The sequence below is a fragment of the Muscardinus avellanarius genome, assembly GCF_963383645.1.
Source record: "Muscardinus avellanarius genome assembly, chromosome: 10".
Lineage (NCBI taxonomy): Eukaryota > Metazoa > Chordata > Mammalia > Rodentia > Gliridae > Muscardinus > Muscardinus avellanarius.
Window position 1 is genome coordinate 82,253,032 of NC_137796.1, and position 22,758 is coordinate 82,275,789.

The 22,758-nt window shown below is 54.0% G+C and overlaps 1 protein-coding gene across 2 annotated transcripts in view; it reads left to right on the top strand.

Moving 5' to 3' along the window:
- Positions 1 to 332: 332 nt before the first annotated feature.
- LIMK1 (LIM domain kinase 1) overlaps positions 333 to 22,758 on the top strand; it is a gene marked incomplete at both ends in the record, with an annotated part of 31,423 nt that continues 8,997 nt past the window's right edge. Inside the window, 10 exons of one of the 2 annotated variants that reach the window (XM_080703348.1) lie at positions 333 to 387; positions 2,070 to 2,166; positions 12,889 to 13,027; positions 13,292 to 13,401; positions 14,481 to 14,687; positions 16,526 to 16,631; positions 16,734 to 16,900; positions 17,831 to 18,011; positions 19,865 to 19,951; positions 20,229 to 20,360. In XM_080703348.1, the coding sequence (XP_080559474.1) occupies positions 333 to 387; positions 2,070 to 2,166; positions 12,889 to 13,027; positions 13,292 to 13,401; positions 14,481 to 14,687; positions 16,526 to 16,631; positions 16,734 to 16,900; positions 17,831 to 18,011; positions 19,865 to 19,951; positions 20,229 to 20,360 (1,281 nt within the window). Of the gene's footprint in view, positions 388 to 2,069; positions 2,167 to 8,963; positions 9,017 to 12,888; positions 13,028 to 13,291; positions 13,402 to 14,480; positions 14,688 to 16,525; positions 16,632 to 16,733; positions 16,901 to 17,830; positions 18,012 to 19,864; positions 19,952 to 20,228; positions 20,361 to 22,758 lie in introns of those variants that run through there. The other variant, XM_080703349.1, reaches the window with a different exon arrangement.

Sequence of the window (22,758 nt, forward strand, 5' to 3'; positions counted from 1 at the left end):
CGCAGACTGGCGCGCGGCCGGGCCGCAGGGGGCGGGGCCTCCGCCGAGCGGGGGCGGGGCCGCGCATGACCGTTCCGGCCGCCGCGTCCGCCCCGTCCCTGCCGCAGCTCGCAGGCCCCGCCTCGGTCCGCCCCTCCGCGCGCTCCCCGGGCTGCCGCGGCGCGGAGCCCGGGCCTCAGCCGGTGTCCGAGCAGCGGCGGCGGCACCGCGAGCCCCGAGCGCCCGGCCCGGCCCGCGCTCCCCGCCTCCGCCTCCCCGGGCCGGCGGCGGGCGAGCTCGGGGGCCGGCCGCCCCAGCCCCGGCCCCGCCGGGCCCCGCCCCCCGCCGAGTGCATGAGGTTGACGCTACTTTGTTGCACCTGGAGGGAAGAACGTATGGGAGAGGAAGGTGCGCGGGACGCGGGATGCGGGGCTCGGCGGGCGGGGGCCTCGCCGGCGGAGAAGCGGCCCCCGCCGGAGGGGGCCGGCCGGGCAGCTGCGGGGTCGGGTCTGCCGCGAGGCCGCGCCCCTGCCTCCTGGGGGATGATCTCGTCTTTCCGAAGCCCGCAGGCCCCTCCCTGCCAGCCTCCCACCCGCTTTCCCCCGCTCGGCCGGGGGTGGGCTGCCCTGCAGCTAGCGAAGGGTCCCTCTTTCATCCTCGCCTTGCCTCCTCCCCCGGCTGCCGGCCACCCCGGAGGAGTGCCAGGCACTGCCCGCCGGGCGCCGGGCTCTGTCCGCGTGCTCTGTCCAGCCTGGGGCCGCCGCTCGTGCGGTCTGTAACCCGGCCTGGGGAGAAAAGAGCGGCCGGGGAGCCGCAGCCCGTGGTCCAGTCGCCGCTCCGCGTCTGCCTGGCTCTTTGACCTTGAGTCAGGCGCCACGAGCCTCAGTTTACCCATCTGTGCAGTTAGGGACCGGCTAGTTGGTCCCCGGTACTGATGATTGGGGGTTGGATGGATAGAGAAGAAATATGCATCCAGGGAGCTGGTGGCAGTGTACTGCGGGACCCCCTCCCCCTTCACTGCATTGACACCAGGTGCCTGCTGTCAGTCTCTGCTGGAGGGATGATTCCCATCCTAGTCTCCTCTTTAGCCCTGTATCCATCGTTGGGTCCCGCTGCTTAGGAGTGCAAGACAATTCGTGTTCAAAGACCCTCTAGACTCCCCCAGTCCCAGAGTCTGGGGTCTCCTTCCCTGGGGTTCCTTTGCTCCCTCCTCACATAGATCCTCCTGCTCCAAAGGTAGGTCATGACCAGGCCAGCCCTGCTCTCCCCAGGGCTTCTGCCAGCCCTACCCCAGGCCCCTGAGCGCCTGCTTGGGGCACAGGCCCCCCTCACCATTGCCCCTACCTTAGGTCCTGGGTCCTTACAGAGGGGCAAGCCATGGCTTTGGAGCCTGGCTGTTTGGCCAGGCTAATCTTGCCCTGGCTGGAGCTCAGTCTCTCCATCTGTAAAATGAGGAGAGGCCGCCCTGGGGCATCTTGCAGGGCCCACCAAGTCCAAGGGTACCAGGCCTGGGGGATGACTAAGCATGCTTAGTAGCTGGCCTCAGGAAGAGTCAGGATGTCCCGCTCTGCAGCCCCAGTCTCTTGTCCAGGCAGGCTATAGCCAAGGTTCAGTCAGGGCTAGCACCTCTGGGCTGCCCGCCCTGCCCCTCCTAGCCCAGGGTGCACCAACCCAGCCTTGCCCAGTCACTGCCCTTTGAAGGGCCTTTTTAGCACGTCTTCCTGGGCAGGCCAGGGAGGAAAGGGAGCACTGGCAAGATTGTCGCCCTTTGCCAGTATTTCTGAATCCCACTGCTTTCCTTCCCCCTGTTGACCTTGCCAGACCCTGAGCTGAAGAATGGTATTGCTGGGGGGTGGACATCTGATCTTCCTTCTCAGTTTACAGGTAGGGATACTGAGGCCCAGATGGGCTTGGTAACTTAGCCAGGGTCTCAGCATGACTCGGGCTGATGTCCTCCTCTCACTGGGCACAGTAACTGCCTCGCCTAAGCGCTGTGCACTCAGACGTCTGTAGGTCCAGGTGGGGTTGGCAGGGCAGGCTGGGCCTGCACCTCCCAGGAGTGGCTCCTGACTCCCTGTCCACTCCTGCAGGAAGCGAGTTGCCTGTGTGTGCGAGCTGCGGCCAGAGGATCTATGACGGCCAGTACCTCCAGGCCCTGAACGCTGACTGGCACGCCGACTGCTTCAGGTAGGGTGGGGCTGACCCGGGGCGGGCTGCTAGAGCCTCTGTTACCCTAAGCAAGGCCTGCAGAGACTGGGTGCTGTCCCTGGGTGTGATTCCAGTGAGTCCTGGGCCTCAGTTTCCCCTTCTGTGAAAGGAGGTGTTTTTACTAGAAGGTCTGTAAAGGCCTTCCTGTTTTGTCATTTCAGGCCCCTGGGGAGAGGATGGGAAGACCCGCATTTCAGACATTTATAGGTGTCCCCGCTATTCACAGGGAGGGGACTGGTTTCAGGACCCCCACAGATACAGGTCTTTTATATAAAATGGCACAGTGTTTGCGTACAACCTATACATATCTGCCAGTGTGTGTGTGCATGTGTGTTTGAGATGGGGGTTCTTCCTGTGTTGCCCAGGCTGGTCTCTTAACTGATGGGCTCAGCTCGAATGATCCTCCTGCCTCAACTGGCCAAGTAGCTAGAATCCTAGGCATGTGCCTTCATACCTGACTTCTACAGGATACTTTAAATCATTACTCTGTTAGAATACCTAATACCTAAGCTGGGTGTGGTGGTGCATGCTTGTAATCCCAGTAATTGGGAGGCTGAGACAGGAAGATCCCAGATTTGTGGCCAGCCTCAGCTATTCAGTGAGGCCCTCCGCAACTTAGTGAAACCCTGTTTCAAAATAAAGAAAAAACAGGGCTGCGGTGGAACTTGGAGGTACACTTCCCCTAGGTTCAATCCCCAATACTGCAAAAAACCCCCACAAAAACTAAAACCTACTTATAATGCCTAATACAGTGTAAATAGTTGTTATACTGTACCGTTTAAGGAATAAGGACAAGAAAAACATCTGTACATGTTCAGTGCAGATGCAGTGTTTTTTCTGAATATTTACATTCCGTAGCTGTGGATGCACAGGGCCAACTATATTAACAAGACCTGCTGGCCCCTGGGCAGGGGAGGAGATGGAGGGCAGTGTGCCCTGCCTCTCTGAATGCTACTGCTGCAGAGCAGGGAAAGAGAAAAACCAGGCCTTGAGGGAAGCTAAGTCGCTATCCCTAGGTCCCTGCTGGTTATAAAGATGTATAACCCAGGGAGAGCAGCCCTGGACACAAACAGGACAAGAGCAGGGCAGAGTGTATGGCGATCCAAGGAAGGTGGCCTCGCGATCCAGTAGTACCATCCTGAGAAGCCAGGTGTAGGGGTCCTTGGGAAGCAGTGGTGGAGCCAGAGCAGGAGCCATGTTTCCAGGCATGGGGTTGGCATAATCAGCAAACCACCAAGTTCAGGGGAGCACTGTAAGGGAGGAAGGTGATGGTGGAAGGTGAGCAGGGGTCTGGCCTCACCACCGGGAGTTTATTAAGCTTCTGACAAGGTTTGTTCTTAATTTTTGTTTGTTTTCTTTTTAAAAATGAATTCTAGGCCAGGTGAGGTGGTCTGCAATCCCAGCTACCATGAGAGGCAGTAGGATCCCAAGTTTGAGGCCAGCCTGGGCAATTTAACAAGACCTTGTCTCAAAAAGTAAAAAGGGAGCCGGGCGTGGTGGTGCACACTTGTAATCCCATCACTTGGGAGGCTGAGACCCGAGGATCGCGGTTGGCGGTCAGCCTCAGCTACTAAGTGAGGCCCTCTGCAACTCAGTGAGACCTGGTTCCAAAATAAAGAACAAAAAGTAGGGCAGGGGCTGTAGCTCTGAGGTCATATGCCTCTGGGTTCCATCCCCAGACCCCCCACACACACACACAAAAAAAAAAGTAAAAAGGGTTAGGGATATAGCTCAGTGGTGGAGCACTCGCATGCTGAGGGCTTGGGTTCCATCCCCAGAATAGCAATAAGTAAATCCAAGTGTGGTGTTACACACTTATAATCCCAGTACTTGGGAGCCTGAGACAGGAGGATTACGGGTTTGAGGCCAGTCTCAGCAATTTAGGAAGACCTTCAGCAACTTAGCAAAACTCTGTTTCAAAATCAAAGATGCTGCCGGGTATGGTGGCGCACGCTTGTAATCCCCGTGCTTGGGAGGCTGAGACAGGCGGATCGTGCAGGTTCGAAGCCAGCCGCAGCTGGTTTAAGAGACCCTGTCTCCAAATAAAATATAAAATAGGTCTGAGAGTGTAGCTCGGAGGTAGAAGGCCCCTAGATTCCATTCTCAATACCACCCAAAAAAAAAAAAAATCAAAGATGAGCTGGGCATGGTGACACACGCTTGTAATCCCAGTACTTGAAGGCTGAGACGGGAGGATTGCAGATTCGCAGCCAGCCTCAGCTACTTAGTGAGGCTCTCAGCAACTTAGTGAGACCCTGTTTCAAAATAAATAATAATAATAATAACAATTAAAAAAAGCCGGTGTGGTGACGTGCACTTGTAATTCTAGTACTTGGGAGACTGAAACAGGAGGATCACAGTTTGCAGCCAGCCTCAGCTACTTAGTGAGGCCCTTTGCAACTCAGTGAGACCCTGTTTCAAAATATAGAATAAAAAATATAGGGCTGGGGGTGTAGCTCGGAGGTAGCATGCCCCTAGGTTCAATCCTCAGTTTTGGGGGGAAAAAAAATTAGACCAGTAGCTCAAAGATAGAATAACCCTAGGTTCAGTCCCTAATACAATGAGAATAAATCTAAGATTTTCTAGCATTTATCGAGAGCTAAGCACTGTTCTTAGCAATTTGCATCCTTAGATGTGTTTCGATGTGTTTGCCTTCTGCCAGAGCAACATTAGGACCCAGAGAGGTTAATTCTCTTACCTAAAATCATACAACCAGTGAGTAAAGAAAACACCCAGTGCCCACTCTGGCTGGTGAGACCAGAAGAGAGGCAGGTGACAAGGCCTGGGTTCCCAGTCGGGTGGTTAGAAGGCGGCAAAGGACCAGGACAGGGGAGGAGGGGAGGGTTAGGGGTTACAGACTGCTGAGAGAACAGGATTAGCACACTGGGTAGAAGCAGGGACAAAGCAGAGCTGGGATGGATTCAGGAGGGCACTGAGTGCCAAGACAAGGACCTCCCCTTCCAAAGGCACTAGGGAGCCAGCAGACAGCTGGGGAGGGGCGTGGGCAGACATGCTGCTAAAGAATGCTTCCCAGCCAAGCATGGTGGTGCACGCCTGCAATCCCAGTACTTTGGGAAGCTAAAACAAGAGGATTACAGGTTTGAGACCAACCTCAGTAATTTAGCATGACTGTTTCAAAATGAAACGGGCTAGGGGCCGGGCATGGTGGCATATACTTGTAATCCCAGTACTTGAGAGATGAGACAGGAAGATCACAGGTTTGCGGCCAGTCCCAGCTACTTAGTGTGGCCCTCTGCACTTAGTGAGGCCCTCTTTTACAATAAAGAATAAAAAAAATAGGGCAGGAGGTGTAGCTCGGAGGTCAAATGTCCCTGGGTGCCACCCCCAGACCCGCAAAAAAACAAAAACGAAAACAAAAAGCACATGTGTAGTGGGGCGCAGTGGTGCACACCTGTAATCCCAGTACTTAGGAGGCTTAGACAGGAGGATCACATGTTTGTGACCAACATTAGCAACTTAATGAGGCCCTCCGAAACTCAGTGAGATCCGTTTCAAAATAAAAATAAAGCCCAGCTTGGTGGTGCACACTTGTAATCACAGTACTTGGGAGGCTGAGACAGGAGGATCGCAGGTTCGCAGCCAGCCTCAGCTACTTAGGCCCTCCACAACTTGGTGAGATTCTGTTTCAAAATAAAGAACAAAAAATCAGGCTGGGGTGTAGCTTAGAGGTAGAATGCCCCTGAGTTCAATTCCCAGTACTGCAAAAATAAATAAAATAGGGCTGGGGGTGTAGCTCAGAGGTAGAATACACCTGAGTTCAATCTCCAGTATCACAAAAAAAAAAATATATATATATATATGCCAGGTGTGGTGGCGCACACTTGTAATCCCAGCGCTTGGGAGGCTGAGACAGGAGGATCGCACAGGTTCAAAGCCAGCCTCAGCTACTTAATGAGGCTCTCAGCAACTTAGTGAGACCCTGTTTCCAAATAAAATATAAAATAGGTCTAGGAGTATCGCCCAGAGGTAGAAAAGCCCCTGGGTTCCACCCCTAGTAACACACACACACACACACACACACACACACACACACACATAATAAAATACAAGTCCACTAAAAATATTGTATAAGATGACCCTCAGGCTTTGTATATTAGGTATATAAGAAACGCAAATGAGCTTCATGTTTAGACTTGGGTCCCATTCCCAAGACATTGTCATGCTCATATTCCAGAATCCAACATGTGAAATACTTCTGGGCCCCAGCATTTCAGATTAGGGATACTCCACCTGGGCTTATAATTTTAGCTGCCACTGATAAGTGGCACTCTTTATTTTTTGTTTTAATTTTTTGGTGGTGGTACTAGGGATTGAACCCAGGAGCATCCTATCTCGGCAGTATACCTCCAACCCTATTTTAGTTTGAAACAAGGTCTCACCAAGTTGCAGAAGGCCTCACTAAATTGCCAAGGCTGGTCTCAAGCCCGTAATCCTCTTGTCTCAGCCTCCAAGTATGCCAATGCGCCCTGGCTCAAGCACTCCTAATGTGTGTTTGTTTAACCCTAACAATAGCCATATGAGGCACTATCTTTGTGCAGTTTGCTAATGAAAAATTGAGGCTCAGTGGAATCAAGCACCCACTGTCATTAAGAGCCACAGCACCAGCCAGGTGGCGCACACTTATAATCCCAGTTCTTGGGAAGATGAGATGAGACAGGAGGATCACAGGGTAGAGGCCAGCCTCAGCAACATAGGAGAGCCTCTTTCAAGAGAAAAAAAAATAAAAAGGTCTGTGGGTGTAGCTCAGAGTTAGAATGCCTCTGGATTTAATCCCCAGTACAAAACAAACAAACAAACCAACAAAACCCCCACAGTACCCACATCCTGACTTAACGCAGGTGTTCCCGGCCCAGTGGTGCCCAGTCTTCCCAGCAGTGCCCGAAGCTGGACGAAGCTAGAGTCCTCACCCCACAAACAGGTTGGGAAGCAGCTCAGGGAAGAGTTAACTGCCTACCTGGGTGTGTGGTTAACAGGCAGCCAGGCTGGCTCTGGACCCTACTCCATTTCCCTCTGGAAGCATCTCGGTGCCATGACCCCCTTGGTGACACTGAGACCTGTGTCCAAGGCCTTCACCCCCCTGAAGCTGCTCTGGTAGGAGGGATGTGACAAGGCCTTCAGGGATCTGCACCTCTGGTAGGGAGGTGGTCCTCTGCTTGCTACACCCCTGCCCTCCAGGGCCCCCTGCAGGCCCTCCCAGATAGAACCTCCCGGGGTCCCTGGGTTGGCAAGTAATGCTGGAGCACCTTCTGTGTACTAAGTCTCTCAGGCAGCCTGGGAGATGGATGCTGTTTATTGAGGTGACTTGAGGTGACAGATGAGACAGCAGGTGCAGAGGTCAGGTCTCCCTGTGAGTGGATTCACATTCTCGGCTCAGCCCTGCCCCCCACCAGAACACAGGGTCCCACCTTCTAATGAACTGGCCAGATGACGGGCACATGCAAGGCACTTTAGGGACAGTGCTCCGAGGTGGTGAGATGAAGTGATGCTTAAGTACAGTAAGCAGAGGAGGGAGCAGCCTTCCACACATCTGGGGAGGGGCACGTCCAAAGGCTCTGTGGTGGGGTGTGCTTGGCACATCTGGGATTCAGCCAAGATGCCCTGGGCCAGAATGTGGTCAGCCAGCCCTGCAGATGTTTGGGGCAATCACACAGAAGGTGCCCTTGGCTGTGCACTTTTGACTCCCATGACTAGGGCCGCAGGGGCTGTAACAGGTGGCTGTAGGGCAGGTGCCTCCTGGAGGACAGCAGCATGCCTCTCTGAGGTCAGTGGGAGGGTTGCTTGGGGGCTGAGGGACCACACCCTCTGGCTTTAGTTCCAGGAGTGCCTCTTTCCCTATTCTCACATCCTACCCTGTAGCCCCCCCCCCCCCAAGATTCTATCCAGGCCCAGTGGTCTAGGCTTCCCTTTGGCACAGCTGCTGCCTTTGTATCCAGAGCCTCCAGTGCAGGAGCCCTGGGGCTAGGTGGGCCGCCCAGGCTGTGGAGGGCTGACTGTGTAGCTGGCTAGGGTGGAAGCCTGCAGCCCCTTCTTCTGGGGAGCCTTTTGTGCAAAGGATGAGGACAAACTGTCCATGGGAAGTCGACCTCTATTTCCTTGGGGACAGCACCGGAAGAGGCAGCTGCTTTTGAGCTTGTCCCTGTCCCTAGAGAGGCCCAAGCCCTTTAGTACCTTTGTCCAGGCAGAGAGGCCAGGGAGCACTCAGGGTCCCTTTCTGTAGATGTGCAGGGTAAAGGGCGGAGTGGTGAGATCAAAGCCTAGATCCTTTTTTTTTTTTTTTTTTTATACTGGGGATTGAGCCCAGAGGTATTCTACCTCCAAGTTACACCCCCGTCTGATGTGGTTTCTTATTTGGAAATGGGGTCTCAGTAGGTTGCTGAGAGCCTCTCTCTAAGTTGCCAAGGCTGGCTTCAAACCTATAATCCTCCTATCTCAGCCTCCCAAGTACTGGGATTATGGGTATGTGTCACCACACCCAGCTAGACCCCTTCTTAGCACAGCCTCCCTGCCTGGGGTCAAAGCCTAGATCTCTACCTACACCAGAGCCCAAGCGGGAGGCCCTTTAGCTGCTTCCTGTTACAGGCTCAGACCAAGGCCTTTTTGCACCCACTTACTGCATCCTCCTCCCATGTGGTGTGACCACGCTGGCCCCACCCTCTGCAGCCTCTAATCCCAGCCCCTAGAGTAGGATGGGGAAGCTCTGATCTGGAGGCCCCTGTGCTCCTTCAGGCCTCCAGAGGCCCCTGCTATAGCTGCAAAGGATGCTGCTGGCCTCAACTCTGAGAAGAACCCGCTGCCTCAGAAGGGCTAAGTAAGTGGAGAGACCCCTGCCCACCTGACCCAGGCCTGGGGCTTGAGGGCTAGGGCCGGAGGCAGAGGCCTCAGTAGGACAGACCCACCTGGGGCAATCATGGGGCAGAACTGAAAGTCCTTGGTCACCGCAGTCAGCGGTGGGGAGAATAGGCCGCTGTCAAAGCTTCTGGCTTCTGATACAGTCTCCCCATGAAGCTGGCCCTCTAGCTGCTCATTCTTTTTCCATGGTGACCAAAGATGGAGCCCTGGGAAGAGGGTACCCGGGGAGGAGGCCCTTCACCTCTTACTGCAGAGGTGGCTGCTGTCTGCCAGCCCAGCCTCCCTCCCTCACTGCAGAGCATCCTTCTGTGCCCTGTGCCCTCTCTCCTGTCCATGTCTGGCTCTGTCCTCCTTGCTGTCCGGGAGGAACCCCCGAGCCTGGCCAGCCCTGAGCCAGCTCAGTATACCATGAGAACCTGCCATGCCTCTCCCCACATCTTTTGTGGGGACAGATGGCCTGTGTGGGACACCCCACAGAGCCAGACCTGGCCCCCCTTCCCAGGCCTCCCCCAGCTCCTGGCTGACTAGGGGCCTGATGAGTGAGAGCCTGGACGGGTGAGGGGCTTTTGTGTGCCTTCTGCTGTGCCTCATTTCGTGAGCCCTGAGCCCCCGGTGCCTGAGCCAGTCTGAGCTTGGTGCGGATGCAGGCAGAGCCCGCACCCTGGGCATCTGAGGGGCTGGGTGGAAGCAGCTGTAGGCTGGGGGGCAGGCCTGTCTTGTCTTGATTGCTTGAGTTCTCCAGGACATGCTTTGCGACTACCCAGCCTGGGGCTCAAGGGAGCCTGCAGGCAAAGCGGGGCCAGCAGAGGATGCTGGTGTCACAGGCTGGTGGGACCTGGGGAGGCTTCAGGAAAGTGGTGACCAGGCAGGGCCGCCTTGGGCACTGCTGGGAGCAAGCCTGAGCGTTGGCTTGTGAGTAGTGAGTAAGTTTGTGAGTGAGTTCCAGGCCTGCTTCCTGCAGCCTGGCCGTGGGAGTAAGAGGGAGCCTCCTGTGACACTCTTGTGACCAAAATTGAGTGTGGGCTGAGGAAGGGCAGGAAGCAAGTCACTGATGGTGTGGGACTGGGACCTTCCCGTGGGGCAGGAACCAGGCCACCTCTGCAGAGTCCACAGGGTCCACAGGCACATCCTAAGTCTGCAGCAGAGCCCCTGGGGAGGTGCACCCTGGGGCCTGCTCCTGCTGGGACTCCACCCACCTCCCAGCCCTGCCCCTTACCTCCAGTGCCCTTGGCTGTTGCCTGGGAGTGTGGGCCAGTGGCCATTACGTCATGGCTCCCATCCTGTGCCCTTCCACCGCCTCCAGAGGCTGCCCTCCACATTCCCCCAGAGAACTCATCAGCCCCTCCTTCCTGGGCGCATCCCCACCCACAGGCACTGCAACCTGACATTTCCTCTAGTCTCAGCCCCTCCCCACAGGCACCAGACAATGGGGAACTAGCTGGATCCTCTTAAAGGGCCAGAGGCCCACCAGCTGCCTGGGCTCTGCCTCATGGTTCCTGAGCCAGTTAACCCTGAGCAAGCCGCTGGGGTCTCACCCAGACCTAAGTCTTTCCTGCTTCTTCTTTCCCCCATTGTTACCCTGTTGAGCCTGGGGTTCTCCTGCCCCTGTGTGACCCAGCAGCAGAGCTGGCCAGATTCCCCACACAGGTGTGCACCTGGCCCAGACATACCCCGGGACCTGGACCCTTGGACAGGCTCGGGGATGGGCTTTTTATGGTTTGTTGTTGTTGTTGTTGTTGTTGTTGTTGTTGTTTTGTTTTTGCGGTACTGGGGATAGAACCCAGGAGCATTCTACCTCCAGACCACAGTGGGGCTCATTGCAGGCATTTGCCCTTTGGGGCTCAGCAGGGCTGCTGGTCCCCTCTCCAGGATGCTTGATGGGAAGGAAGAAGCCAGGCATGCAGGTCGAGCTCCTGGCACGTGGCCTGGCATCTAGAAGCCAGAACGCTACTTCTTCCCATCTGCCCTTCCCTGGGTTTTTGTGCTAGTCCTTAGCGATGAGGCAGGAGCCCTGGCCTCGACCACCCTGCACATCTAGGCATTCCACACGAGTAGGGTTGTTTTTCTGAGAGAAGACAGGGAGACTAATGGGGTAGGGTAGGGTAATAAGCTATCCCCTGGGCCTTCTTGTGACTGGCAGCACCTCTGAGGTTTCTGGGCTCCAGGAAACCAGATCCCTTGTCTTTTTATGGCTTGTTGTTGTTGTTGTTGTTGTTTTGTTTTGTTTTTGCGGTACTGGGGATAGAACCCAGGAGCATTCTACCTCCAACCTACACCCAGCTCTATTTTTTATTCTTTATTTTGAAACAGGGTCTCACTAAGTTGCAAGGGGGGTCTCATTAATTAGCTGAGGCTGGCTTTGAACCTGTGATCCTCCTGTCTCAGCCTCCCAAGTACTGGGATTACAAGCGTGCACCACCACGCCTGGCTAGATACCTTGTCTTGAGTGGCTGGATCCTGGCTGGTCTATATGAGTGGAATCTCTATCCAGTATCTTTTTTTTTCAGTACTGGTGATGGAACTCGGGGCATTTTACCTCTGAGCTACATCTCCAACCCTATTTTTTATTCTTTAATTTGAAACAGGGTCTCACTGAGTTGCAAAGGGCCTCACTAAGTAGCTGAGGCTATCTGCGAACCAGGAACCTTCTGTCTCATCCTCCCAAGTACTGGGATTAAAAGCATGAGCCACCACTCCCCTGGCCTGTTTTGTATCTTAATGAAACAGAGTAGCTTTTCGGGGCCTGTGGCACCTACCAGAGGGACCTCGGGCAGTGTGGCTCTACGGCAATTCATTCATCTCATTTCTAAGGTGAGATTGGCCACATCTGCCTCTTGATGTCTATGAAGAGAAATGAGCATAACCAAGAGAATGCAAAAGCTTGTAATCCCAGTACTTGGGAGGCCAAGACGGGAGAATCGAAGGTTCACAGCCAGCCTCAGCAACTTAGCAAGGCTCTTTGCAACTTGGTGAGATCCTACTTCAAAATAAGAAATAAAGCTGGGTGTAGTGGCACACGCTTGTAATCCCAGTACTTAGGAGGCTGAGACAGGAGGATTGCAGGTTCTCGGCCAGCTTCAGCTACTTAGGCCCTCTGCAACTTAGTGAGACCCTGTTTCAAAATAAAGAACAAAAATAGGGCTGGGTTCAGTCCCCAGCACAAAAGAAAGAAGGAAGGAAGGAAGGACCGACGGATGGACGGATGGACGAATGAGCTAGGGGTGTAGCTTGGAGGTAGGATGCTCCTGAGTTCATTCCCCAGTGCCTTCCCTCTGCCCCTCTTCCCAAGAGAGTGAATGAAAGGTGCTGGCATTCTGCAGGCCTTCTGACTCTAACAGGTCGCCATCTTCATCAGCTGCCTGAGCTGCTAGGGGCAGGGGAAGAAGGAGGAAGCCCACTGGTGGATAGAATCAGGCCCATGGTTTGCTCCACCCCTGTTCCTGGCATTCTCCACCTGGTTGGTGACCCTGAGCAAGTCACCTGCTCTCTAGACCATCTTCCTTATGCAAGGGACAGGGACTCTGGTGAGAAGCACCCCTCCCCCAGGGCTAGCAGTTGGGCCAAACCCTCTATGCACAGAACTGCTGCTGGAATTTGCGGGAGTATGCACGGCACAGTGCATAGGATTGAGAAGCCAAAGGGAGCCCGAGCCAGAGCCCATCCCTGACCCCATTTGCCAAGCCCTTTGCCTCGGCTCAGGCGGCCTCGCCCCCCCAGGGGGGGGCATATCTTTGTCTAATCCTTTCAGAGGCACCTGTAGACTGTGGCAAGGCTCAGGTATGGGGGGTGGCCAGGAGTGGGCCTCCTCAGTCCCACCATCTCTCTACCCAGGTGTTGCGAATGCAGTGCCTCCCTTTCACACCAGTACTACGAGAAGGATGGGCAGCTCTTCTGCAAGAAAGACTACTGGGCCCGCTATGGCGAGTCCTGCCACGGGTGCTCGGAGCACATCACCAAAGGGCTGGTCATGGTGAGCGCCCTGCCCTCGCACCCGCCTCTCCTGCGCACCCACCCGGGCCTCCCGCTCCAGGTCTCTCTCCCCCTTCTTTGTGTTCTTCCTGTTCTGAGTCCTCCATGCTCTCTGAGCCTGGCGCTCCACTTGCATCGCTCAGCCCCCATCCGAGCTGGGCAGCTGGCAGTCGGCTCAAGGCTGCCCTCTGCAAAGAGAGAGGCTGGAGGGGGCTCTGGGGACTGGAGGCGCTGCTCAGCTAGGTTGTCCCCACCCCTCCTCCAGGTGGCCGGGGAGCTGAAGTACCACCCCGAGTGCTTCATCTGCCTCACGTGTGGGACCTTCATCGGCGACGGGGACACGTACACGCTGGTGGAGCACTCCAAGCTGTACTGGTGAGTGCCTCAGCCCGCTCTGAGCCCACGCTCCCCCGCGGGGCCTCGCTTTCTGCAGTCAAGTTTGAGGAGAGTCGCATCGCCTCCTCTCCTCTTTCCCTCCACAAGCAGAAGTGACTAAGAAATAAGCCACAGGGGTGAGGCAGAGCGCCCCAGACACCAGCTGCACTTCCCACACGCTGCTGCAGTGCGGTTCTGGCACCAGCCACCGGCCTTGGCACAGACCCCACAGGCTGAGCACACCATCCCCGCAAGACTGCCCTCCCTCAGACACCAGCTGTGCGTTCAGGGGTGCTCAGGCCACTCACACCTCTGACCAGCTGGCCCGGGGTCAGAGGTCCCCGTGACCCTGTCACATTTGATCATTTGATGAATGATGAGCGCGAGGCTCAGGGTTAGTTTTATTAGAAAGGATTCAGCTCGAGAGCTGCAAGATGAAGGCACCTTCCCCCAGCCCTGCCCTGACACTCACTGACTGAGCTTTGGCGTCCCGAGGTTTTACTGGGCTTTCATTGTGTGTTTGTGATTGATTGGATCCTGGGCCACAGGATCGAGCACAGCATCACCCCCCGCCCCACTTTGTGGAAGCCTGCTGGCTGAAAGCCCCAGCCCTTCAGTCACACAGTAGATCTTTATTGATGGCCAGCCCCCGCCTCCAGCCATCTCCTTAGCCAACTCAGGGTAGTCCAAGGGTAGGGCACATAAATGACAAAGCTACTCCTGTTCTAAGGATTTAGGGTCTCTCCCTGGAGTGAGGGACAAAGACCAGACAGATGATTTCTTCTGCAACACTGATAAAGCTGGATTGAGAACAGCATGGCTTGATCCCAAATGGGCTTTTAATGACTTCCTCCTTTTTTGTCTTGGCTGTCCTACCGCATTGGAGGGGATAGACAAGCCCACGATGACTGAGCACAGAGTGGGGCCAGGGCAGATGGACGTGCTCAGTTCCTGCTCTGGATCTCACCAGTCAGCTGGAAGGGGTGGGGGGCAGAGAACCTGGGGCTGGAGCCGCAGGGGCGGTGCTCACACTCTTTCTTCCCCCCTTTTTGGGTCCCCACCACCGGCGGCTCTTGCAGTGGGCACTGCTACTACCAGACTGTGGTGACACCCGTCATCGAGCAGATCTTGCCTGACTCACCCGGCTCCCACCTGCCTCACACAGTCACCCTGGTATCCATCCCAGCCTCCGCTCATGGCAAACGCGGCCTCTCAGTCTCCATCGACCCCCCTCACGGCCCACAGGGCTGCGGCACGGAGCACTCCCACACCGTTCGTGTCCAGGGGTGAGTGGCCGGAGTACTCAGTCCACAGCAGGTATGGCTGTGGCCATTGACGTAGTTGGTAGCAAGTTGGGAACTGGAGACCCCAAAGTGGGTAAGTTTTGGGTATGGATGAGGCCCTATTCTGACAACCTGGTATAGCAGGTACCTGGTATTGTCACTCTGCCGAAAACCACTGCAGAGGCCAGTAAGATATAAAAGCATGCTCTTAGCTAGGGTGGTGGTGCATATCTAGAACCCCAGTACTTGGGAGGCTGAGACAGAAGGACTGCAGATTCAATACCAGGGGTGCTTTAACTTGAGGAGGCCCTGTTTCAAAATAAAATATTAAAAGAGCTGGAGGTAGAGCTCAGTGGTAGAAAAATGCCCCCTGTCTTCAATCTTCATAACCAAAAAAAAAAAGTAACCATCACTCTAGAATGTTCTTCTTTAGGGAACCATCCTTCAAGAATAAGGATTAGCCAGGCGTGGTGACGCACGCTTGTAATCCCAGCATTTGGGAGGCTGAGACAGGAGGATTGCGGTTCTTAGCCAGCCTCAACTACTTAGTGAGGCCCTCTGCAACTCAGTGAGACCCTGTTTTCAAAATAAAGAATAAAAAAGTAGGACTGGGGGTGTAGCTTGGAGGTAGAATGCCCCTGGGTTCCATTCCCAGTTACACACACACCAAAAAAAAAATAAGGATTAGCCAGGAATGGTGGCACATCCCTGTCCTCCTAGTATTTGGAAGGCTGAGACAGGAGGGTTGCAGGTTCAAGGACAGCCTTAGCAAGTAGAACTTGCTAAGGAACAGTAGAACTCTAATAAACTTAGCAAGGTCCTGTTGTTTCAAAATAAAAATAAAATAGGGCTAGGGTGTAGCTCAGAGGCAGAATGCCTCTGGGTTAAATCCCAAGTGCCCGAAAAATGAGGATTTGGCATGTGTTAGTGCTCTGTCATACCTGAGATGACTCATTTATAAAGTAAGAGGTTATTTTGGCTCACCGTGTTAAAGGTGGCAGTCCAAGATCAGTTGGACCCATCACGCTGGGCCTCTGGTAAGCATTCCAGATGGCAGTGATGGAGACTGCAGAGCAGAGCAAACTGCATGGCCAGCAAGCAAAAGAAAAAAGCCTGGAGTCCCATGTCCTCCTCAAGGACACACTGCCAGTGACCTAAAGACCTTCCACAGCCGGGTGCAGTGGCCCATGCTCGTAACCCCAGCACTTGGGAGGCTGAGACTGGAGGATTGCAGGTTCATGGCCAGCCTCAGCTTCTTAGTGAGGCCCTCCCCAACTTAGTGAGACCCTGTTTCAAAATAAAGAATAAGCCAGGAATGGTGGCACACACATGGAATCCCAGCAATTGGGAAGCTGAGACAGGAGGATCGCGGTTCGAGGACAGCCTCAGCTACTACCACTTAGTGAGGCCTTTTGCAACTCACTGAGACCCTGTTTCAAAATAAAAAATAGGGCTGGAGGTGTAGCTTGAAGGTAGAATGTCCCTGGGTTCCATCCCCAGTACAGCAAAAAAGAAAGAAAGAAAGAATTAAAAATAGGGCTGGGGCTGTAACTCAGAGGTAGAATGCCTCTGGGTTCAATCCCCAATACTACAGAATAAGTAAGTTAATTAATTAATTAAATCAGGCTCTGGTTGTAGCTTGGAGGTAGAATGAATGCTCCTGGGTTCAATCCCCAGTACCATGCAAAAGACCTTCTAGTAGGCTTTACCTCTTAAAGGTTTTCACCATGTCCCAATACCATGTCCATTACCTGTGCCAAGCTAGGGATGAGGCCTTCAACACATAGGCCTCTGAGAGACTTCCAACAGGCAGGGACCATTGACCACTGCTCTACCCGCAGAGTGGACCCAGGTTGCATGAGCCCAGATGTGAAGAACTCCATCCACGTGGGAGACAGGATCCTGGAAATCAATGGCACGCCTATCCGGAATGTGCCCCTGGATGAGGTGCGGGTCCTGGGGCTGGGGACAGGATCAGAGGTGGCACTTCAACACCTATGGCCCGTCCACCACCACAGCAGCTTCACCTGTCCACCTGCCTGTCCCCAGATCGACCTGCTGATCCAGGAAACCAGCCGCCTGCTCCAGCTGACTCTTGAGCACGACCCACATGACACGCTGGGCCATGGGCCGGGGCCGGAGCCCAGCCCCTTGGGCTCCCCTGTGCACACTTCCGGTGGGGAGGTGGGCAGCTCAGCCCGGCAGAAACCTGTCCTGTAAGTCAGCCTGCTCCTTGGCTTGTGCGATGTGGTCCCTGATGCTGAGCCTTGGGGCCCTAAAACCAGGCCCCTGCCCTCTGCTACTCTGCTAGCTCAGTCTGATAGAGGAGCCAGCCCAGCGTGGGGGTGCAGAGACCCAGAAAGAAGAATGAGAAAGAGGAGACGGGGAACGGCTCCCTAGCTGCGGAGTGACAGAGGCTTCCAGGGCTGAGCAACATCCTGGCTTTGGAGAACAGCCAGTGACTGTCTCAGGCTGATGGGGTGTGGTCTGGACCATAGGCCATCAGATTGGCAGGGGTCTTTGCCTTTGTCTTGTCTGTGGTGGGGCCCTCACTGAAGGGATATTGCAGCAAAGTGATTTATTTCATAAAGACAGCTCATTCCCAGAATGGAAGGATCTTAGAACTTAAGACTGGAGACAGTTGGTGGTCCAGAGGCCTAATATCCTCAAACCTGGGGAGGCAGGAGGAGGGGTTGTTGCCCTGAGGCAGCCTGGTCCTCACCCACTTACTATGGGACCCGCTTATGACTCTCGACAAGACTTTTGAGGGCGACACCTCTGGGGCGACAGCCTAGCTCTAAGCCACCCTGCTGTAAAAGGCGGGTACTTCCTCCTCACCTGTATTTGTCTGGAGCTCAGGTCACCTGTGGGGCTCCCGATGTGCAGGGTATGAGCATCCATCTTACATAGGTGTCTTCCTCTGTCTCCCCAGAGTCTGGGAGACAAAGAATCTGACCCTGGCCAGCAGGCAGAGGAGGCCAAGGACAAACATTCCCTCAGGACATAGCATGTGCGGGGTGGGGGAATGGGTGGGTACTGGACTAAGGATGGGGTGAGAGACTGGGGCCCAGGAGGGTTTCGCTGTGCACACTCTGGCCTGGATGGGTGCCGTTCCCCGTAGCACTAGACACCGTGTGCCTCTCCAGGAGGAGCTGCAGCATCGACACGTCCCCGGGTGCCGGCTCGCTCTCGCCAGCCTCCCAGCGCAAGGACCTGGGTCGCTCTGAATCCCTCCGGGTGGTCTGCCGGCCACACCGCATCTTCCGGCCTTCAGACCTCATCCATGGGGAGGTGTTGGGCAAGGGCTGCTTTGGCCAGGCCATCAAGGTAAGGGGATGGGGGCTGTGGACTGGGTGGGACCCTGGAGGTAGAATGCCCCCAGGGATCCACTCTGGAAGCCGTATCTTCTTCCTGGCTCTCTGGTCAGTGTCCTCTCCATCTTGGCCTCTTTGAGCTAGTGTGAGGGAGGGGACCTTCTGTTGGTAGGAACACATTGTTGACAGGTGGCTTCTGGGTAGGGGGTAGAAAAGCAGGACCATCCCCTCCCCAGCGCTCCATGCTCAGCCTGCCTCTACCCCCAACAAGGCCTAAGGGACCACTTCACACCCACCCCATACAGAGACCTGAGCCCTTTCCTGTCCAAGCTTTTTCGTGCCCAAGCTCCTGAGGGCCCGCACCGTCCCTGGTCCCCTTGCTAAGCAAGGAGTCCCTGGTCAGCCACTAGTTGTCCTCCAGGAGATAGGCAAGCAGAGCAAAGAAAGCCGGCCCCAGGCTGGAGGTTCTGCACCAAATCCAAGTGAAATGGGGGGGGGTCTCCTCATTTCAGGTTCTTGTTCAGTGGATTTTGACAAGTGAAGTTCAAGGACTAGCGAAGGGTATAGGAACACGAAAGTTTGAGCCAGCCATGGTGGCACACACTTGCAATCCCAGTACTTGGGAGACTGAGATAGGAGGATCTGGGTTCATGGACAGCCTCAGCTACTTAGACCCTGTTTCAAAATAAAGAATAAAAAATAGAGCTGGGTTGTAGATTGGAGATATAATGCCCCTGGGTTCATCCCCAGTACCGAAAAAAAAATTATATATATATATATATATATATGTTTATTTTATTTTTTGGGGGGTGGTACTGGGGTTCCTGGAAACCCTTCTACCTCCCGGCTACACTCCCAGACCTATTTTATACTTTTTTGTTTTGTTTTGTTTTGTTTGGGGGGGTACTGGGGTTCCTGGAAGCCCTTCTACCTCCGGGCTACACTCCCAGACCTATTTTTTTACATTTTTATTTGGAAACAGGGTCTCCTAAGCCAGCACGTGTGGCTGGCTTCGAACCTGCGCGATCCTCCAGTCTCTGCCTCCCAAGCGCGGGGATTACAAGTGTGCGCCACCACACCCGGCTTTGAAAGTTTATTTTAAGGAAAGATAGAAGACAAAGCAGCCCCCCCCCCCCAGAAAGAGTGTGACCTCAAAGCCCTTGGAGAGTGGCCTTGAACTTTATAGCTGGATGTGGCATTATTTGCTTTTAATCCCAGTGCTTGGGAGGCTGAGACAGGAGGATCACACGGGTTCGAAGCCAGCCTCAGCTACTTAGTGAGGCTCTCAGCAACTTAGTGAGACCCTGTTTCCAAATAAAGTATAAAATAGGTCCGGGAGTATAGCCTGGAGGTAGAAAAGCCCCTGAGTTCTACCCCCAGTACCAGCAAAAATAAAAAAATAAAATAAACCTCAAACTTTTCGGGGGGGGGGGTTGTTGGTTTTTGTTTTGTTTTGTTTGTTTTTAATGATTGGTCAGAATTGGGTTCTGGGGACCTGATGACTTTTGCAGTTTTGATCCTTATTTTGAGCGATTACCTGTGGGCTGTTCAGGGCCCTGTTTTCCAGCACTTCGTGCTTACTCCAGCCTCACAGAAGGGGAGATGCAGATGGCTGCTTTGTTTTCTGTTCCCAGGTCCTCTTGCCCTGCCTCACAAGCAGCCTTCCTCCCCCGCCCCATGGGAGGCCTTGGACCCCAGCCTGGGTGAAGGGATTACTGTGCCCCACCCCTTGGTGTCTGGGGCAGCCTGAGCTGTCCAGAGTGCAGAGCCGCTGCGCTGTCTCCCGGCAGCCCTGGGGTGGCGATGGGACTTCCTTCGAGGGGCACTGTCTGTTCTGAGTCTTTGTACCTTGGTGTCCCCATGCAGGTGACCCACCGGGAGACAGGCGAGGTGATGGTGATGAAGGAGCTGATCCGGTTCGATGAGGAGACCCAGAGGACATTCCTCAAGGAGGTCACTGGGGGACCATCACATTTCTCAGACTTCTGAGCCCTCACCCCTTCCACTGAGAGGGAGGCAGCAGGTTCCCGGAGGATGTGACACTCAAGCCATGTGTTAAAACAAGAGAACGTGTCCATCTGGGGTGGGCGGCACAGGGTGGGAATAGCCCCAGCTGAGACACAGCGGCCAGCAGGGTGAATGGGGGCCCAGCGCTCCTGGGCGTTGGGACTGTCATTGGGACAGATGAGGGGAAAAGAGATGAGGGCCCAGCCTGTTTGTACCCCACTAGGTGAAGGTCATGAGATGCCTGGAGCACCCCAATGTGCTCAAGTTCATCGGGGTGCTCTACAAGGACAAGAGGCTGAACTTCATCACCGAGTACATCAAGGGGGGCACCCTGCGGGGCATCATCAAGAGCATGGTGAGTGCCCGGCAGAGCCCGGTCCCCACCCTACTTTGTGACCCCAAGGGAGGCTCGCTCTCTGGGCCTGCTCTGTTCAGGGGGAATTGGCCACAGGGGCCTCAAAGACCCTCTAAGCCCTGATTCCTAAACAAGTAGAGGAACAGTTGATTTCATCTAAAGCCCAGAGAGAGCCACTTCTCCAAGGGGTTTCGCAGGCTGTTGGGCTTAGCTGTCCTGCAGGCCTCAGGCCCTGGCTCAGGGCAGCAGAGCCGCCACACTCCTCACCTGCTGCAGCAGGGCACCTGCAGCTCCCCATCCAGGGTGACCTTTTGCTTTTGGTAAAACTAAGTCATTTTCACTATTTAACACATCACACAAAATTCACAGCTTTCTTTAGGGATTTAGATAAAATTGAAGATCTATCTTTAGAAATAAAGCGTTGGAGTGCCAGACATGGTGGCACAAGCCTGTAATCCTGGTACTTAGAGGCTAAGACAGGAGGACTGCAGATTCACAACCAGTCTCAACAACTTAGGTCATTCCAAACTTAGACCCTATTTCAAAATACAAAATAAGCCGGGCACGGTGTTGCACACTTGTAATTCCAGTACTTGATAGGCTTAGACTGGAGGATCTCAGGTTTGCAGCCAGCCTCAGCTACTTAGTGAGGCTCTCTGAAATTTGATGAGACCCTGTTTCAAAAGAAAGAATAAAAAATAAAACTAGAGGTATCATTGGGAGGTAGAATGCCCCTAGGTTCAATTCTTAATACTGCAAAAAGTAAATAAATAAATAAAATAAAATTAATAATAATAATAATAATAATAATAAAAGCTGGACGTGGTGGTGCACACTTGTAATCCCGTACATGGGAGGCTGAGACAAGAGGATCACAGGGTCACAGCCAGCTTCAGCAAGTAGTGACACTCTCAGCAACCTAGTGAAATCCTGTTTCAAAACAAAACAATAAAAAGGCTGAGGGTGTAACTTGGAGATAGAATGCCCTGGGATCCATCCCCAATACCACACACATAAAATAATAAATAAAAAAATAAAAGGGCTGAGGGTGTAGCTCAGAGGTAGAATGTCCCTGGGTTTAGACACCAGTACCAAAAAGAAAAGAGGAAGGAAGGAAGGAAGGGAGGGAGAAAGGGAGGAAAGCATTGGCGAGAAGCCACGTAGCCCTCATATTGGACAGACCCCCAGCGTCCCGTGCTGCCTTCTAGTCCCATTTCAGTATCCCCTGGGGCCAGGAGGCCACATACCCTCCCGAGCCACTTCTGTTTATTTGTTCAGGTTTATTACCAGCCTCGGTGCGACTTTCCCAAAGCGAGTCTGATCAAGTGTGCTTCAGAAATGCTGAGCCCCCGCCAGGCATGGTGGCGCACACCTGCAATTCTCATATTTGAGAGACGGAGTCCAGAGGCTCACAGATTTGAGGCCAGCCTCAACAACTTAGACCCAGTTTCAGAATAATAAAAATTAGAGTTGGGCATGGTGTCGCACACTGGTAATCCCAGTACTTCAAAAGTTGAGTCAGAAGGATTGCAGGCCAGGTGTGGTGGTGCGTGTTTGTAATCCCAGCATTTGGGAAGCTGAGGCAGGAGGATCACAGTTCACAGACATTCTCAGCTACTCAGTGAAGTCCTCTGCAACTCAGTGAGACTCTTTCAAAATAAAGAACAAAGCCGGGTGTGGTGGTGCACGCTTGTAATCCCCGCGCTTGGGAGGCTGAGATAGGAGGATTGCACAGGTTCGAAGCCAGCCTCAGCTACTTAGTGAGGCTCTCAGCAACTTAGTGAGACCCTGTTTCCAAATAAAATATAAAATAGGTCTGAGAGTATAGCCCAGAGGTAGAAAGCCTCTGGGTTCTACCCCCAGTAACACACACACACACACACACACACACACACACACAGAACAAAAAATAGGTCTGGGAGTGTAGCTTGGAGATAAAATGCCCCTGGGTTCAATCCCCAGTACAATAAATAAATAAAGGATTGCAGGTTCAAGGTCAGCCTCAGCAGCTTAGCAGACCCTCAGAAATTTAGAACCTACTTCAAAAAAAAAAAAAAATAGGGCTGGAGATATAGTTTGGAGGTACTTGGAGGTAGAATGCCCCTATGTTCAATCCCCAATACCACAAGAAAAAAAAATAATAATTTTTTTAAAAAGGGACTGGGGAGCTGGTCGTGGTGGCACACGCTTGTAATCCCAGCATTCAGGAGGCTGAGACCAGAGGATCACAGTTCGCAGACAGCTTCAGATACTTAGTGAGGCCCTCCGCAACTTAGTGAGACCCTGTTTCAAATTAAAAAGAATAAAAATAGGGCGGGGGGTATAGCTCGGAGGTCGAATGTCCCTGGGTTCCATCCCCAGACCCACAAAAAAAGGTGGGGAGACAGGGGACCTGGGC